This window comes from Rhinoraja longicauda, chromosome 8, assembly GCF_053455715.1.
Source record: "Rhinoraja longicauda isolate Sanriku21f chromosome 8, sRhiLon1.1, whole genome shotgun sequence".
NCBI classification, from domain to species: Eukaryota; Metazoa; Chordata; class Chondrichthyes; order Rajiformes; family Arhynchobatidae; genus Rhinoraja; species Rhinoraja longicauda.
Genome location: NC_135960.1, coordinates 13,583,752 through 13,600,849, shown reverse-complemented (window position 1 = coordinate 13,600,849; position 17,098 = coordinate 13,583,752). Strand labels below are relative to the sequence as shown.

At 41.7% G+C, this 17,098-nt stretch overlaps 1 protein-coding gene across 1 annotated transcript in view; it reads right to left on the bottom strand.

Moving 5' to 3' along the window:
- Positions 1 to 17,098, bottom strand: part of neb (nebulin) — a 234,885-nt gene that overhangs the window by 101,848 nt on the left and 115,939 nt on the right. The window contains exons 77-87 of the mRNA XM_078404318.1: positions 16,054 to 16,257; positions 15,845 to 15,949; positions 11,978 to 12,082; positions 9,078 to 9,389; positions 7,311 to 7,415; positions 5,628 to 5,726; positions 4,368 to 4,469; positions 3,698 to 3,805; positions 2,680 to 2,991; positions 1,387 to 1,491; positions 1,194 to 1,298 (exon numbers count right to left, since the gene is read on the bottom strand). Of these exons, the coding sequence (XP_078260444.1) occupies positions 1,194 to 1,298; positions 1,387 to 1,491; positions 2,680 to 2,991; positions 3,698 to 3,805; positions 4,368 to 4,469; positions 5,628 to 5,726; positions 7,311 to 7,415; positions 9,078 to 9,389; positions 11,978 to 12,082; positions 15,845 to 15,949; positions 16,054 to 16,257 (1,662 nt within the window). The remainder of the gene's footprint in view (positions 1 to 1,193; positions 1,299 to 1,386; positions 1,492 to 2,679; positions 2,992 to 3,697; positions 3,806 to 4,367; positions 4,470 to 5,627; positions 5,727 to 7,310; positions 7,416 to 9,077; positions 9,390 to 11,977; positions 12,083 to 15,844; positions 15,950 to 16,053; positions 16,258 to 17,098) is intronic.

Sequence of the window (17,098 nt, the reverse complement as noted above, 5' to 3'; positions counted from 1 at the left end):
TCTCTGGCATTTGTCCAACCATCTGCTTAGCAAAACCTCTCTTATCTATATCAGGGAATATCTCACAGATGTTTGCAAATAGCTGCCAATCAGTTTTAAAGATAGGTAAGTCGTCAGGTAGTGACGGTAGACACAAAATGCCGGAGTAACTCACAGGTCAGGCAGCATCTCAGGAGAGAAGGAATGGGTCACGTTTTGGGTCAAGACCCTTCTTCAGGCTGATGTCAGGGGAGGGGGCGGGACAAAGATAGAATGTAGTCAGAGACACGAAGACTAGTGTGAGAACTGGGAAAGGGAGGGGATAGAAAGGGAAAGCAGGGACTATCTGAAGTTAGGGAAGTCAATGTTCATACTGCTGGGGTGTAAATTACCCAAGTGAAATATGAGGTGCTGTTCCTCCAATCTGCGCTGGGCCTCACTCTGTCCTGGAGGAGGCCCAGGACAGAAAGGTCAGATTGGGAATGGGAAGGGGAGTTGAAGTGCTGAGCCACCGGAAGATCACGTAGGTTAAGACAGACTGAGCGGAGGTGATCAGAGAAACGATCGCCCAGCCTGCGCTTGGTGTCGCCGATGTGGAGAAGTTGACACGTGGAACAGCGGATGCAGTAGATGAGGTTGGAGGAGGTTCAGGTGAACCTCTGCCTCACCTGGAAAGACTGGATGGAGTCGAGGGGGGAGGTAAAGTGACAGATGTTGCATCTCCTGTGGTTGCAGGGAAAAATACCTGGGGCGGGGGTGGTTTGGGTGGGAAGGGACAAGTGGACCAGGGAGTTTCGGAGGGAACGGTCTCTGCGGAAAGCAGAAAGGGGGTGGAGATGGGAAGATGTGGCCGGTAGTGGGATCCCATTGATGGTGGTGAAAATGTTGGAGGATAAATCCTAGTCAGGTAGTGAACTGGTTCTAGACTTTCCCATTACTGGTACTCCATGCTACTAGTTCATAGGTGGTCTGCTTTTAATTCCACTTACGCACCTGTGCTTTGTTGCATGCTTAACCAAAATAAATCTATATATCCCATTCTTGAAAACTCATTGATGCAGCATCACAGATTTTTGGAAAAGGGAATGCTATGTCTTCAATGTCTTTTGTGTAGAAAATATTGCTTCCAGATATTTATCTCTCTGTTGCTATGATGTCGAGCTGCACTTCAAGTGCAAAGTTTATTTGTTGTGAAATGTTTGAGAAATACTTACATCACTCAAATTGTGTGTGTTTATCTTTGCAAGAACCACTTCTGGCAGATCGGTAATTGAGGTAAATTTGGCAAAGTTGGCTTTGGCGTTTTCTTTATACATTCTCTGAAAAGGGAGAAGCAAAGCAGGCATATTATTCAAACGAAATCGCGTGAGAAACCTTTACAACAAACCATCGTATGGCTATACTTACATCGTTTAATATCTCCTGTGCTCTCTTCACCTTTCGATGATCTACTGAATCCAGGGGAGTCCAGCCACACCCTCGGACCCATTCAAGATCTGATTTGTACAAGAACTAGAAAAAGAAGGAATGGTCTCCGATCATTCAGAAAAGCGATTTGCAACACATTCTGCTTCAAATCTAATTTCAGAATCTAAAACAAATTTGAAATTTGGCCAAAAATCAACGAGGAAAGGCTTTTTTTTAAAAGTGGAGACTAATTATGATTTGAAACAATTTGACTGTATAGAACCAGATGGATAACACAGAAAAAAGTCTTTGGTCCACCGAGTGTACAATCATCAAGCGCCCACTTATATTGATCCTACACCGATCCCTTTTTATCTTCCCTCATCCCCATCAACCTGTTCCAGATTCTATCACAGACATGCATGTAGGTGCAATTTAGAGTGACCAGTTAACTTACCAACTTTTGGGATTTGGGAGGAAAATCCATGTGGTCAGAGAGAGATAGAAATAGGCCCGTTGGCCCAATGAGACCATGCCGGCCATTGACTCCCCTTTCACTCTAATCCTATTTTATTCTCCCATATCTCCATTAACCCTTGAGATTCTACAATTCACTGACACATGAAGGGCAAATTACAGGGGTCAATTAACCAATCAACCCGCACTTCTTTGGGATGTGGGAGCAAACTGAAGCACATGGAGGAAACCCATGCAGTCAGTTGGAAAAACATGCAAACTCCACACAGACAGCACCAGATTAAAGTATTGAACCAGAGTCACTAGATCTGTGAGGCAGTAGCTCCATTAGCTGCACCACCGTGACACCAGAGAGTTGACCAGGACTTTTACGAAAGAATTGGAGAAGTACTTCAGGAAAAATGCTTGTCAGGACCCCAAAGGAAGATGAAGGAATGCAACAAATGAGGTTGCTCGATAGGCACAGAGGGCCAATTGGACTCCTTGTTTGTTTATATCCCAATCTTGATATCTCTTACTTGGCTATTAGATTAATGGACCAATAATTGATAATGAAAGAAAAATGTCAAGAGACACTAGTTACGACATCTTTTGCAGTGAGCCTACCACTGATATGCCAAATAGCAGCTGAAAATGCAGGATGAAAAGTTGCTGTGAAAATCCTCATGATGCCTGGGCAAAGTACCAGAGAGACATGCTGGTGTCTAGTGTGAATCAATGTGTTCAGAATGGCGGAGAGAGGGTGGAAGGGAGGGGTGTGGTGGTGGTGAGGGGTAATGAAGGTGTAAAGCTAAATAAAAGTTTATTCATACTCACATCGCTTTGCAAATCATAGGCCTTCCGTGCCTGGATCACATCGTTCTGGTCTGGGAGGCAGGTCCACTCATGCAGGCGACGCCTGTAGTCAATCTCGCTGACGTAGCCCTGGCATTTTTTAGCCATGAGGATATCCAGCATGTCGGCTGGTATAGTGTAATTGGATTTGGTTTTCTCGAAATCCTTCTTGTACAGCAGATCACTCTGCATCTTGCCTGCGTGTATGCACCAAACCATTTTGGGGTCATCGTTGACATTGCGGCTTCCAATCAGGTGGCCAAGCTGCTTGACATAATCAGCTTTGTATTTCAGCTGGAAAAAGTAATGACATGCGTCTGATTAATTTAGATTAGAAAAAGAAATATCGAAATGGAGGAAGCCAGGCTACTGTTATGATATAGAAACAAAGACGCTGATTTATACCAAACATAGACACAAAGTGCTGGCATAACTCAGTAGATCAGGCAGCATCTCTGTATAAAAAGGGTGGGTGATGTATCAGGCCCGCGACCCAACCCGAAGAGTCCTGACCCGAAACATCCTTTCTCTTCAGAGATGCTGCCTGAAACCGCTGAGTTACGGAGGCACTTTTATGATATGATGAGTAATCATGAAAACCAACTGTCTAACATTCTTAATGCAAGTACATACAATTTACTGGTAAGATCTACACTGAACCCATTTATTCTCCCCACATATCCAACAACCTTCCCAGCCCATCACCTTCTTTCCCCCATATCACCTACACACTAAGGAAATTTACTAAGGCTAATGATCCCAGTAACCTGCACAAATTTTGGATTATTTGTGCATGAATTATTGCAGCAAGAAAAAATTACAAATGGAGAAAACACATTCACTTGGACACCTCCCTCAATTATTTGAAAAAAGGTTGTGAAATTGGTCAGAAATCCTCATACCATAGTGAACTAGATTGGTTGTGTCATCAGTACCTCTTCTTAACATGCCATACAATATTTGCTGATGTACCCAGGCAACAGTGTCGACCAAGACCTACCTGACTTTGGATGGCTTGTGATGACTTGGCGTGGCAGAGTGACACCGCATCGACTGGGATTTTGTAACCAATGGCCTTCATCTTCTCCCATTGATCCTTGTACAATTTCTGATGAAAAGAACAGAATGTAAGAATTGCACCAATGAACTATAATTAGTTCTGAGATATGGGAAGAAATCTGAGTACCCAGGGGATAATCGTCAATCATAGGGTGAACGTGCAAACTCCACATTGGCAGTACCAGAGGACTGAATTGCTAGCTGCCCCACTGTGCTGCCAACATGAGAATATCATTATGAATTTAAGAGGACACACCTATGGACGATAAATTCCAGATACCATTAGTCATTAGTTTGTGCTGTAAATTCTATGTAATGGAATTTGTTGTTTTCATTCGTTCCTTATAACAAAATCTCAACTTCTCGGTAAATATTACGCCAGAAATATCAGCTTTTGTCAAAAGTTCAACTTTCTTCTCCTCTTGTACTTTTTGCGCCAATTTTGCACCAGATTCTAGACTGTAATGTAGATTTGAATTATTAATAATTATTCGTCTAGTGATGTGGATGGTTTTAAACTATCTGGAGAGCAGGTAAAGATGATGTCTTAATTGAGGGACAAGCACAACGGGGGTCCAGAATTAGTTTGGAAATATCCATGTCTTACTTACTTCATTTAGGTTTTTGGCAGCTTCTCTTGCCGAGACCATAGTGGGTGTATCGACCAGGGTGTACTTTGTCTTAGTAGCATTCCATTCTTCACGATATTTTATCTAAAAAATGAAAGGGAGGATTTGTGTGAAACAATCATCAAACTACAATGCAGCGGAGGAAAAGTAATGAGCTTGTAAAACAGATTTCACTTTCTTTTGTTAACTATGCATGTGCTAATGCCCTCACAGGTCTTTAGAGCCATAGAGTCATGCAGCACAAAAATAGGCTGCATGGCCCAACTTGCTCTTGCTGACCAAAATGCCCCATCTAAGCTAATCTTATTTGTCCACGTTTGGCCCATATCCCGCTAAATCTTTCCTTTCCACGTACTTGTCCAAATGTCTTTTTAATGTCTCAATTATTCCACTGGCTGCTTTTTCCATATACCCACCACCCTCTGTGTGAAAAAATTGCCTCTCAGGTTCTTGTTAAACCTTTCCACTCTCACCTTAAACCTATGCCCTTTAGTTCTTGATGACTCTACCCTTGGTATCCTCAGACAATATACAATAATTCTTCTGGTTATTACTGAGTCATGAAAATGAGTCTGACAGATGCTTTATTAAACGTTGAGCTCCCTTAATGTCTGTTTGCTGGTCTGCTGCCCGGTTTGCATTCTATTAACTGTTAATCAAAGGAGTTCATTGTACACTGCATTAATTTATGTTGGTAATCACTGAATTATGGAATACTAACACATATTGATGCTGGCAAATACCAACTGCACAAAGGGGAATAGAACAGCCACATGGTGGCGCAGTGGTAGAGTTGCTGCCTCACAGCGCCAGAGACCCGGGCTTAATCCTGATTATGGGCGTTGCATATGCGGAGTTTGTACATTCCCCCTGTGACCATTTGATTTTACTCCAGATTCTCCAGTTTCCCCACCACATCCCAAAGACGTGCAGGTTTGTAGGTTAATTGGCTAATTGGCTTTGCAATATTGCCCCCAGTCTGTTGGATGTGAAAGTGGGATAACATAGAACCCGGGTATGGATGATCAATGGTTGGCATGGACTTGACGGGCCAAAGGGCCTGTTTCCACGCTGTATCTCTAAACTCTAAACTTCCCAATAGGTGATGTTTGACCCAGAAATGATCACCAATGTAATCTAACCTGCCGAATATTACTTTTACATGCAAATTGGGTACAAAATATGTACAACCTGTTTCAATTTTTAAGATATGGTTTCCAAAAAGATAGAACTTGTACTAACATCATCCAGGATGGCCGCACTTTGTTTAGCTGTAATGTAATCAACTCTATCTACCACAGGAGTAAATGCAAGGCTTTCCGCTTTAGTCCGATAGCTTCTCTGTTGAAGACAAGACAATAGAGATTAGTAAAAGAAAGTGTGGGTGAAATATTTTTCCATGTTGATACAAAACTAGTGCAAGTATGATGCTGTGGTTCAAACTAAGATTCGCTAGTATGTGATAACAGTGACAAGATTCAAGAACATGCCCATTTTGTAAAGGTCTTCCATTGTGAAGATTATTCAATTATCTACAGCAAAACCTATTCTCTTGAAATATTTCAATAGTTTTCTTTTGTCATTTAACATGCATCTACATGTGCAGTATTTAAAACTAGAAGACATAAGCATAAACTGGTCACTATTAAGTTTCTATACATCAGTCAGGTATGTGAACTGACTTAGACAATAGACAATAGACAATAGACAATAGGTGCAGGAGTAGGCCATTCGGCCCTTCGAGCCAGCACCGCCATTCAATGTGATCATGGCTGATCATTCTCAATCAGTACCCCGTTCCTGCTTTCTCCCCATACCCCCTGACTCCGCTATCCTTAAGAGCTCTATCTAGCTCTCTCTTGAATGTATTCAGAGAATTGGCCTCCACTGCCCTCTGAGTCAGAGAATTCCACAGATTCACAACTCTCTGACTAAAAAAGTTTTTCCTCATCTCTGTTCTAAATGGCCTACCCCTTATTCTTAAACTGTGGCCCCTGGTTCTGGACTCCCCCAACATTGGGAACATGTTTCCTGCCTCTAACATGTCCAACCCCTTAATAATCTTATACGTTTCGATAAGATCCCCTCTCATCCTTCTTGTTACTATTGTTCTCGTGCTACAGCAGAAAAGGTGACAACAGGCTAACATGTACAGTCAAGTATCTGGTGCTACAGATATCTGATTGTAGCCGGTTGTTCCTTCTCTGCTCATGCTTTTTTGTTCCTTGGTGTACACTCAACCATTTTGACCTTGAGAACGAAATCTTTGCCCAGTGAGCAATTGCTTCTGTGTCTGTGCTGCAAAAAAACCATTTGGCTGCATTGAGTGTAGACTACAAAAGCAGGTAATTGATTTAACTGATCCACACATACCTCTTGATTTCCTTGCTCAAAACCAGTATCATATAATATTTAAACAATTTTACAATCTGTGTCACTTCTTTCAATGACCAGTTCAGTTTAGTTTATCGGCACCTGTACCAAGGTACAGTGAAAAGCTTTTATTGCGTGCTAACCAGTCAGTGGAAAGACAATACATGATTACAATCGAGCCATTTACAGTGTTTAGATAATTCTTTTGAACGAATAATCACAAAAGCATCTCCCGTAGTGGTACTATTTCAATATGCATTAAGACAGTTGAAGTCCCTGTCATTTTATTTCTAAGACTTTAGCACATCCCTATAATTTCACTGCAATTTGCTCCACCATACAATATTATGGACACATGGGGCGCAGATCAATGCAAATTCCATCTAAATCTTGGGCATGTCAATGGACAATAGACAATAGGTGCAGGAGTAGGCCATTTGGCCCTTCGAGCCAGCACCGCATTAGCTACAGGCTGAAGATGCTTACATTCTCAATTTTTGATAATCATCTTAAGCATCTGCTCAAATGCTGGAAAGCGTCACACATACTTACCTCACTTAAAATATCCTGGGCATGTTTTACTTTCTTAACATCAACAGAATCCGTAGGAGTCCATCCAATGCCACGCAGCCACTCCATATCGGATTTGTAAATAATCTGCATCAAATGAAAGGAAATTGTTAATTTATGTTTCTACATTGCTAAATACCATGGATATGATTATCTATTTATAGCTATCTGTTAGTCTTTTCCATTTTAAATAAATAATTTTTCTTTGCTCCTCTGATCCCATTTCCCAAACAACTATAAGTTTCCTGACAGATGGTCTGAAATCTGAAGACGATAGTCTGAAGAAGGGTCTCAACCCGAAACGTCACCCATTCCTTCCAACCAGAGATGCTGCCTGTCCCGCTGCGATAGTCCAGCATTTTGTATCTATCTTCGGTGTAACCAGCATTGGCAGTTCCTGCCTGACAGGTTCCTTCCTGACATAGGTTCCTGACAGTGTCACAGAACAGAAACTGACCTAGAAGTCTATTATTTCCATGCCAACTATCAAGTACCCATCCACATGTATCCCCCTTCCCAGACTTTTGAAAATACTGTTTTGAATTCAGAACAGATTTGAACAAAAGATTTATTGATCAGACTTCTTCCTCTCACTTTTGGAAAGATTACTTCAGGTCACCAAACACTTCAACTTTAAATAACGTAGATTAAAGTAGAAAACATTTGGAATACAGCGGTAACTGAGCAGTTTAGGATCCAGCTGTGTAATTGGTACTATAATACTGAGTGATCTCAATCCCCTATTCACAGAGCACTAATCACGTTCAGACTTCAAATTTTGAAATTATGTTGTTGATGCGACTAAATGGCTGGATTAGAGGCCGACCTAGAATAATTATCTGAAGATATAAATCCAAATCCCATCAGGATAGATGGGGAATTTATATTTAGTGAATTAAATTAATTGACATGAACTAAAAATAAGATGATTGCTAAATATTGGATTGTAAAATCCCATATAATTAGCAAAGTCCTTCAGGAATGGAAATCAGAACACCTTACCCAATCTGGCTTTTATCTAACTTCTGTTCCATAATAAAATATTTAACTATTAACTGCCCTCTGAAATTTAAAATATTTTTTATTTCTATTAAACTATAACAGCGAATCAAAATATTTTCAAAATGGTATATTAGAAATATAGGTGCAGGAGTAGGCCATTCGGCCCTTTGAGCCAGCACTGCTATTCGATATGATCATGGCTGATCATCCAGAATCAGTACCCAGTTTCTGCTTTTTCCCCCATATCCCTTGATTCCATATTGAGCTGTAATAAGCTGCACACCACGATTTTCTCAATTACGATTTGGCAATAAACGCCAATCCTTTACGTAACTGCTACATTCTGTAAAACAATGAAAAAAGCAAGCAGCAATTGGATGAGATGTTAACCCAAGGCCCAATCTTCCCTCTCGGGTGAATGTAAAAGACAACTGGCATTATTCCGAAACAACGCTAGCATCACTTAAGCCATTGCTGACTTTAAAAAAGATTATTCAGTGGTTTTCACAGTGCTGTTATAGAAGCTTTTAGTTGACAATCTGACAGCCACATTCAAAACATTGGTTCTGAAGTATACCACTGATTTAAAACACCTTATGACATCCTGAAAGGAAGAAAAATCGCTTTGTAAAGCTGTAATGCTTCTTTCTTTGGTTTTTACCATTAAATATAGATTAAAGCTACATTATATTTATTATCTCAAGATGACTTAGCAGTAAATATGAAGAAAGTATTAAGTTTACTCACATCACTCTGCAAATCATAGGCTTTCCTAGCTTGGATTACATCGTTCTGGTCTGGGAGACAGGTCCACTTGTGCAGGCGCTGCCTGTAGTCAATGTCACTGACCAGAATCTGGCATTTCTTGGCCAACAGGATGTCCAGCATGTCGACCGGCATGTTGAACTTGGTCTTGGTTTTCTCAAAGTTCTTCTTATATTCCCTGTCGCTCTGCATCTTTGCTACATGCATGCACCAGACCATTTTGGGGTCATCATAGATGTCTCGGCATCCAATGTGGTGTCCTAGCTGATTGCGATATATCTCTTTATATTTGTACTGTAAAGAAATAGCACAATCTCATTGATCTTAAATAGTATTTTACTTTAAAGTAGAAATGTTATTCTTTCTCATTAGTAGTTGATTAACTTATTAACTTTAATTTTATGGTTCAATTGAAAAGTTGGTTCAATCTTTGTTTGAATTAAATTCCAACACTAATTGACAAGGATGTAATATATGAGCGATATATGAGCAATTGTTGACTTCCTGTTTCTGAACTGTATCCACTGGTTAATTTATACCACTATTACATAGCTTTGCAGCCTTTAATTGCAAAGATTTCCCCCTGTCAAAGCAGAGATTGTATTGTCCTGTCAGCTACAATGCTCTGTGACTTTACAACAGCAAACAAAATGTTGGAAGAACCTAGTGAGTCAAGAAGTATTTTGTGGAGCCAAAAGGTGTAAGTCAACAGTTCAGGTTGAGACTCTGCATCAGGACTGAGAGGGAATGAGATAGATTGCCAGTATATAGCAGTACAATAGCGGGTGGAGAAGAGGTGGAAGCAGATGGGGAGGTGATCATGGACATGGAATTAGATGAGGCTGGAGGTGTGGGACAAAGGCTGGTAGATGATGGTTGGAACCAGATGAAAAGGGGTTGTTGGGCAGATATGAACAGGTAGGGAGAAGGGATAGGAAATGTGAACAAAGTGAAAAGAAAACTTAGGTGAGTGTGAGTGTGAGTGGGAGGTGAGTAGTGGGCCATAGGTTACTTGAAACAAGAACAATTAATGTTCATACTATTGGGCTGTATGCTATCCAGGGAGAATATGAGATGTGGTTCTTTCAATTTGCATTTGACCTGTCCGTAGCAATGGAGAAGGCCGAGGACAGAGAGGTCAATCTGAGGGTGGAAAGGCAAGTTAAAATGATGTGCATCCTGAGGGTTGTGATGGTCATTATGGATAGAGCACAGGTCTCCGTAAGAAAGGTCATCTCGTCTCCATTTGGTTTCGCCAATGTTGAGCAGGTCACATCGTGAGTACTAGGTGCAGTAGACCTGGTCAGACGCAGGTGAAGCACTGCCTCACCCTGGAAGGGCTGTTTAGATCCCAGGACAGTATTAAGGGAGGAGGTGAAGGGACTAATGTTACACCTCCTTTACAGGGCCAATTGTCGAGGGATGTGGAGGGGTAAGTGAAGAGGAATGATTCAAATTAATGATACACATCAATGACACTTAGCTTACATTAATACATTAGTCTTACATCTATGGAACACTAACCAATTATATTAGAGAAAATATTAACCTTGGCTGAGTGTGTAGCTTTAGCTATGAGTGGAAGTTTAAAATACAAGTCCTCATGAGCATAATAAAGCTTTGCAGATTGAATCAGGAGTGCAGAACCATCAAGTCAGATACTGACCCCAACACAATTAAATAATAATTAATTAAAATAATGTTTGGACATTAATTCCTTTCACGATTAGTGCACCATCAATGGTGCAGCTTGGAATGGTAGACACTTTCAAATGATGTTCCTATATCCAATATAATAATCTTCAAAAGTTTTATTAGAGGGGATGGTGCGGTCATCTTTGAGTAACAATTTAGAAATGGAATCAAAAACACTATTTCCAAAATTGCAGAATAAACCAAAATGGCCAGCTTTGAGCCATCAATACGAGGATGACTACAATGTTGAGTTAGTGTACATTTTCAGCGATGTATGAGTTTTTGATTTTAGAAAGAAATAGTGTGAGATCATGACACTTGTATACAATAAGAATGTAAATGGCGGATCAAAAGGATGTGTCCAGTGAAATAAACAATTCACCAATGTAACAAAACATTAACAAAAAGCACTTTTGGGGGACTGGAATTAAGTAGCAGAGAATTAATTTTAAACCTATATTGAACCTTAGCATAGAGCACTGTGTGCAGTTTAGCATGGAGCATGGAGCACTGTGTGCAGTTCAATTTGTTATATTATGGAAAGGATTCCGAGGTACAGCAGGGTGTAAACAGATCTACTAGAATGGTATCGGTAATACAAGTGTGTACCAATAAGAAAACAAATAAGGTTGAAATTCTCTTAAAAAGGGAAAGTTGAGTTTTTTTGTTACTTTAAAAGATTTTGGTAGGGCAGATGTAAGGTAAAACTAGAATCAGAAACATCTAATTGCCAGCATGGATCAATTGCACCGAATGGTTTGCTTCCATTGTATATTGTGCACATTTATCAGTCTCAATCCTGCTCTTACTAACATGTATTTAAGTCATACTGACCCAATTCAACATGACACAGTTCACATTTGACAGCATAGTTGCCAAACATCATTAATACAAATTTCTACAACAAACCTTTGTCTTTGTTTTACCATAAAATCAAATACGGTCAAATCACAAGGCAACGACGGAAAGAAGCCAAAAGTTACAATTCCCCCAAAAAATACCCTTGAACATAATTGACGATGCAGAATTAAAATACGTAAATAACATATCATTCTGTAAAAGAGGAATCTTTCGGTGATTGATGCGAGTTTTAGAGGCAAGCGTTGCAAATTTTGCGCAGTTGGAATGCTGGATCAGAATTTTCAGCCCCGCAAACATTAATATTCAGTCGAGTGTGTTATACTTACATCGCTTGCAATGTTTCTACAAGCCTTAGCACTTTGAATAGATACAGCATCAGCATGATAATTAATGGACTTCTTCACACGTTCCCAGCCCTCTTTGTAATGTTTCTATGAAAGATCAGAAACAGCAATTGTTTTATATCTTATGTACAGTATTACTTGAAAGAGATGCGGAATTATTACCAGGTGTAGCGCAATATATTAGTTTTACTCCTTTGAAGAAGTAAATAGCAGGACAGACAAAGGAGAGTCAGTCGATGTTGCTTACCTAGATTTTCAGAAAGCCTTTGATAGGTGCCACATGAGAGGCTGCTAAGGAAGATGAGAGCCCATGGTGTCAAAGGGCAGATACTAGCATGGATATCAGATTGGTTCGAGGGCAGAAGGCAAAGAGTGCCAATAAAGGGGGCTTTTTCTGGTTGGATGCCTGTGACCAGCGAAGTTCCGCTGGGCTCGGTGCTGGGGCCACTGCTCTTCAAGTTGTATATTAATGATTTAGATGAGGGGATTGAAGGCTTTGTAGCCAAGTTTGTGAATGATACAAAAATAGGTGGAGGGGAAGATAGAGAAAGCAGGGACTCTGCAGAAGGACTAGGGCAGGTTGGGAGAGTGAGCAGAGAAGTGGCAGATGGAATATAATGTAGTAAAGTGTGGAGTCATGCATTTTGGAAGTATGAATATTGGCATTCATTATTTTCTAAATGGGGAGAGAATCTAGAAATCGGAATTACAAAGGGACTTAAGGGCCTGTCCCACAGGCAATTTTAAGGTGACTGCCGGCGACTAGGCTGTCACCGACAGTTCGTCGGGGTGTCGCGGGCATGATCGTGAGGAGTCTTCAAAGAATCATAGTGGATCTCGGCGTGTCGCTGAGAAATCAACCGGTTTGAAATTTCTCAGCGACAGCTGGCTTGTCGTCGGGTATTGTTGCTTATTGTGTCCCCAGGTTTGCTAGGTTCTCTTAGATGCATTTAGAAGCACGTAATATTAAATTAAGTAAAGTCATTTGAAGATACCATAAAATACTTGTGTTTAACCAATTTATTCACCGTCAGGACATTTGACAGGTAGATTGGAGGCGACAGTTTGACGGTCAGGTAAGCGTGGGAATTTTCGCGATGTTTATGGCCATCAGCGATTACATTTAAAATAGGCTCCCAACCCAGATATGCAACCCAGAAACCAAATATGCATCTCCCGTACATTTTCAAAGAATGCCGACACTCCGCACAAAAATCCATTTAACCACGTTTAAAATTTAAATTTCTTAATACTGCTATTAGTAAACTGGAAGTCAATCCAGTTTATGCCTTGTTACCGTGAAGCTTGGTTTTCAAGTAACCCTTGGTCTGCAAGATGTTATATTTCAAAACTCTCAAGTACTTACAGACTTGTCAGTGATTTCAGTGAAAATTAGGACGCCGGAGAAACATTGATAAGCGTGGGAGTTTTACGATGTTTTCGAAGACGGTGTAATCTCGACCATACTCGGCATTGTCGTGGTCATTGTCGTAGGGTAAAATAAAATTTTGGCGATCTGCTACGACTTTGACAGTCGCCGGCAGTCGCCTAAAAAATCGCCTAAGTGGGACAGGCCCTTTAGGAGTGCTGGTGCAGAATTCCCAAGGGGATGTTTCCACTAGTGGGAGAGACTAGGACTAGAGGTCATAGCCTCAGAATTAAAGGATGTTCTTTCAGGAAGGAGATGAGGAGGAATTTCTTTACTCAGAGGGTGGTGAATCTGTGGAACTCTTTGCCACAGAAGTCTGTGGACCCCAAGTCAGTGGATAAATTTAAGGCAGAGATAGATATATTATTGGTTAGTACTTGATTAGTACAGTATGTACAGCAGAATAGGGTTAGGAGGAAGAGATAGATCAGCCACGATTGACTAGATAGGCCGAATGGCCTAATTCTTCTCCTATCACATGATCAATGATCTTATGATCTCACACACATTATCCAAATTCATATCTAGCAATCATTGAATTCTTCTCCAGAGCATCTGGGTGTTTTTTTAAATTATATCATGAGGTATGGACAATATTGCCCTAGTCAGTAATTATCCCAGTAATTGGCCAAGTTCCCAAGCTTCCTGTTAATGGTGGTGGAGTGGAAGTTCTCAGACTTTGAAGTGACAACGATTCAGTTATGTTGTCTCATTTTAAAATCAGGATGACGTGTAGTTCGTGGGTGCGAGAACAGTTTGAGTTTGAGTTTGAGTTTATTTATTGTCACATGCTCTGATGTACAGTGAAAAGCTTTTTTGCATTCCAACCAGCCAGCAGAAAGACAATACATGATTACAATCGAGCCATCCACAGTGTATAGACAACAGTTTTAGTTTAGTTTAGAGATTCAGTGCAGAAACAGGCCCTTCGGCCCACTGAGTCTGCACCGGCCAGAGATCCTTGCACATTAACACTATCCTAAGCACACTCGGGGCAATTTACACTTATACCATGCAAATTAACCTACAAGCCTGTACATCAGATCGGAAGTGGCGGCGCCTAACGGCTGCGGCTCGCTAGCAGTCTGTTCGTCTTTTTTCCTTTTTTTTTTGTTGTGTGTCTGTGTTGGGATGGTTTTTGGTTTTTTTTTTGGTTGTGTATGTGTGGGGGGTGGTGGTGTGGGTGGGGGGGTGGTGGGGGGGGTGGGGGAAACTTTTCTCTTCCTCACGGCGCGGGGTGCGGCTCGGCTGCGGGGCCTAACATCGCCCGGTGCGGCACGGCCGCTGGACTTTACATCGCCCGGTGCAGCTTGGCCGCTGGACTTAACAGTGCCCGGTGCGGCTTGGCCGCGGGACTTTACATCGCCCGGTGCGGCTTGGCCGCTGGACTTAACAGTGCCCGGTGCAGCTGGGCCGCGGGACTTAACATCGCCCGGTGCAGCTCGGCCGCGGGACTTAACATCGCCCGGTGCGGCTCGGCCGCGGGACTTTACATCGCCCGGTGCAGCTCGGCCGCGGGACTTTTTATCGCTGGTGCGGCTCGGCCGCGGGACTTAACATCGCCCGGTGCGGCTCGGCCACGGGACTTAGCTGCGCAAGGCTTGGTCGCGGGGCCTTTCATCGCCCGGCTCGGCCGCGAGACGTTTCAGCGCCCGGTGCGATTCGGCCGCGGGGACTTCCATCCCCTTGCGGGGACTGTGCGGGTCGGTCGGGGACGAGCTGTCTGTCCGTGGGCGTGGGGAAGAGAGTGGAAGTTTTGTTGCCTCCATCACAGTGAGAGGGTGTTTGGAGTCACTGTGATGGACGTTTGTGTTGGGGTTATGTGTCTTGTGTTCTTTTTTTTTCTATGACTGCTATGTAGTTTCGTTCGGTACTTCGGTACCGAATGACAAATAAAGCTCTGTTATACTGTTATTATCATTGGGGTGTGGGAGGAAACTAAAGATCTCGGAGAAAACCCACACGGTCACGAGGAGATCATACAAACTCCGTACAGACAGCACCCATAGTCGGGATCGAACCTGGTTCTCTGGCGCTGCAAGCTCTGTAAGTTGTGGTAATGTTTCTGAACCCTTTCACCCCTTGTCTTTCCAAGTGTTAGAGGTGTAGTTTGGTGAGAAAGCCTTCCAAAAATGCATAGGTGGAACATGGATGGAACAGATAGTGTTGAACATACTCAGTTCCTTGGAGGATTGTGTGGTGGCTAATCGTAGAGTCATAGTGTCATAGTCATTTAGTGATAGCCATAGTCACATATTTCATTTACCCAGCTGAATGTAAATACGTAGTCTGGCTGGGGGTGATTTGAACCCTGGTGTCTTGCTCTTTATTCAGTAATATACTGCACTACTCACCAAAATGCCTCTGATAAGTTCATTAAAATTTATTGTATGCACAATGCATTGATATTGTACTCTTACCTGACTAATATTTTCAGCATTGGATTTTGCCAACAATATCTCTGGAGTGTCAGGTAGGATATGAATCTGCAGTTTGTCTCTCTCCCATGCTTCTTTATATTTTGACTGTGGCAGGAGAAAAGGGAAGAATCAAACTCAACTCTGCATCCAATCAATTTAAAATTCCAAGAGGAAGGGATGATGCTAGCAAGCTATCTTAAGACTCTTACGTTGCTCAGTTGGTCTGCGTTGATCTTAGCCTGGACAATACTGGGTAGGTCGACAATGCTGGTGAACTTCATCGTATCAGGACGTTGACGGTATAGCCGATCACTGATGATCTCCTGGGCTTTCTGAACTTTTTTAACATCAAGAGAGCCGTTGGGCATCCATCCGCAACCACGGATCCATTCCATGTCGGACTTGTACAGCCACTGGAGGGAGGTCACACACAGGATTACATTGATATACAACACAGTCACTTGGCCCTACAGAACTGTTCACGTCATCTGCAGTTCCTTGTATCTTCCCAGGTCTTTCCCCATTTAAATCTAACTGTAACCCATTCTCTCTTACGTTAGTGTCCGGTTCCTATCTTAAGGGCATTGATTCTATTCACCTCAACCACCTTTGGTGTTGAATTTTGTATGCCTGGAATAAGCAATATTCCCGAATAGATTTCCTGATGCGTCTCCTCTGTTGAAGGTCTCATGTCTACACTCTTCCTCATAAGTGTGAGTGAATAGTGTTAACAATAACTAGCTTGTTCCAGCTCAGATGAAAAATTCTGAGATTGTCCCACAAAGATTTTATCCATCACACCTTCTTAGAAACACTTCTAAAACCTACATTTTTTTACCATGTTTTTGACACCTATTTTCAAGTAACGCCTTATGCTCTTTGGCATCAAATTTGGGTTATGTCGCTATGAAGTTACTTAGGTTGTTTTATTCTCTTCAAAGTTGGGCACTAATGTTGTGGATCTAACTTAGTTTCAAGTGCATTTTGCTCTTTGCTCCAGCTTCTGTTACATATTCCTTTCATGGAACAAAAGCATCACATGCATGACTGTTTGAATAGTTAGCCTCACATTCTGTTTTTATAATACATATCTCTTCATGGGTTGAGATCCCTTCCAAAACATCGACAAAAGGCATTCAACATTTGTGCAACAATACCCCATGATTACATGTTAAAATTTAATTTATTTCTCTTCTTCTAAAATTGAACTTCAGTGATGTTGCTGATAGCTCACCAATAATCGTACAATTTTAT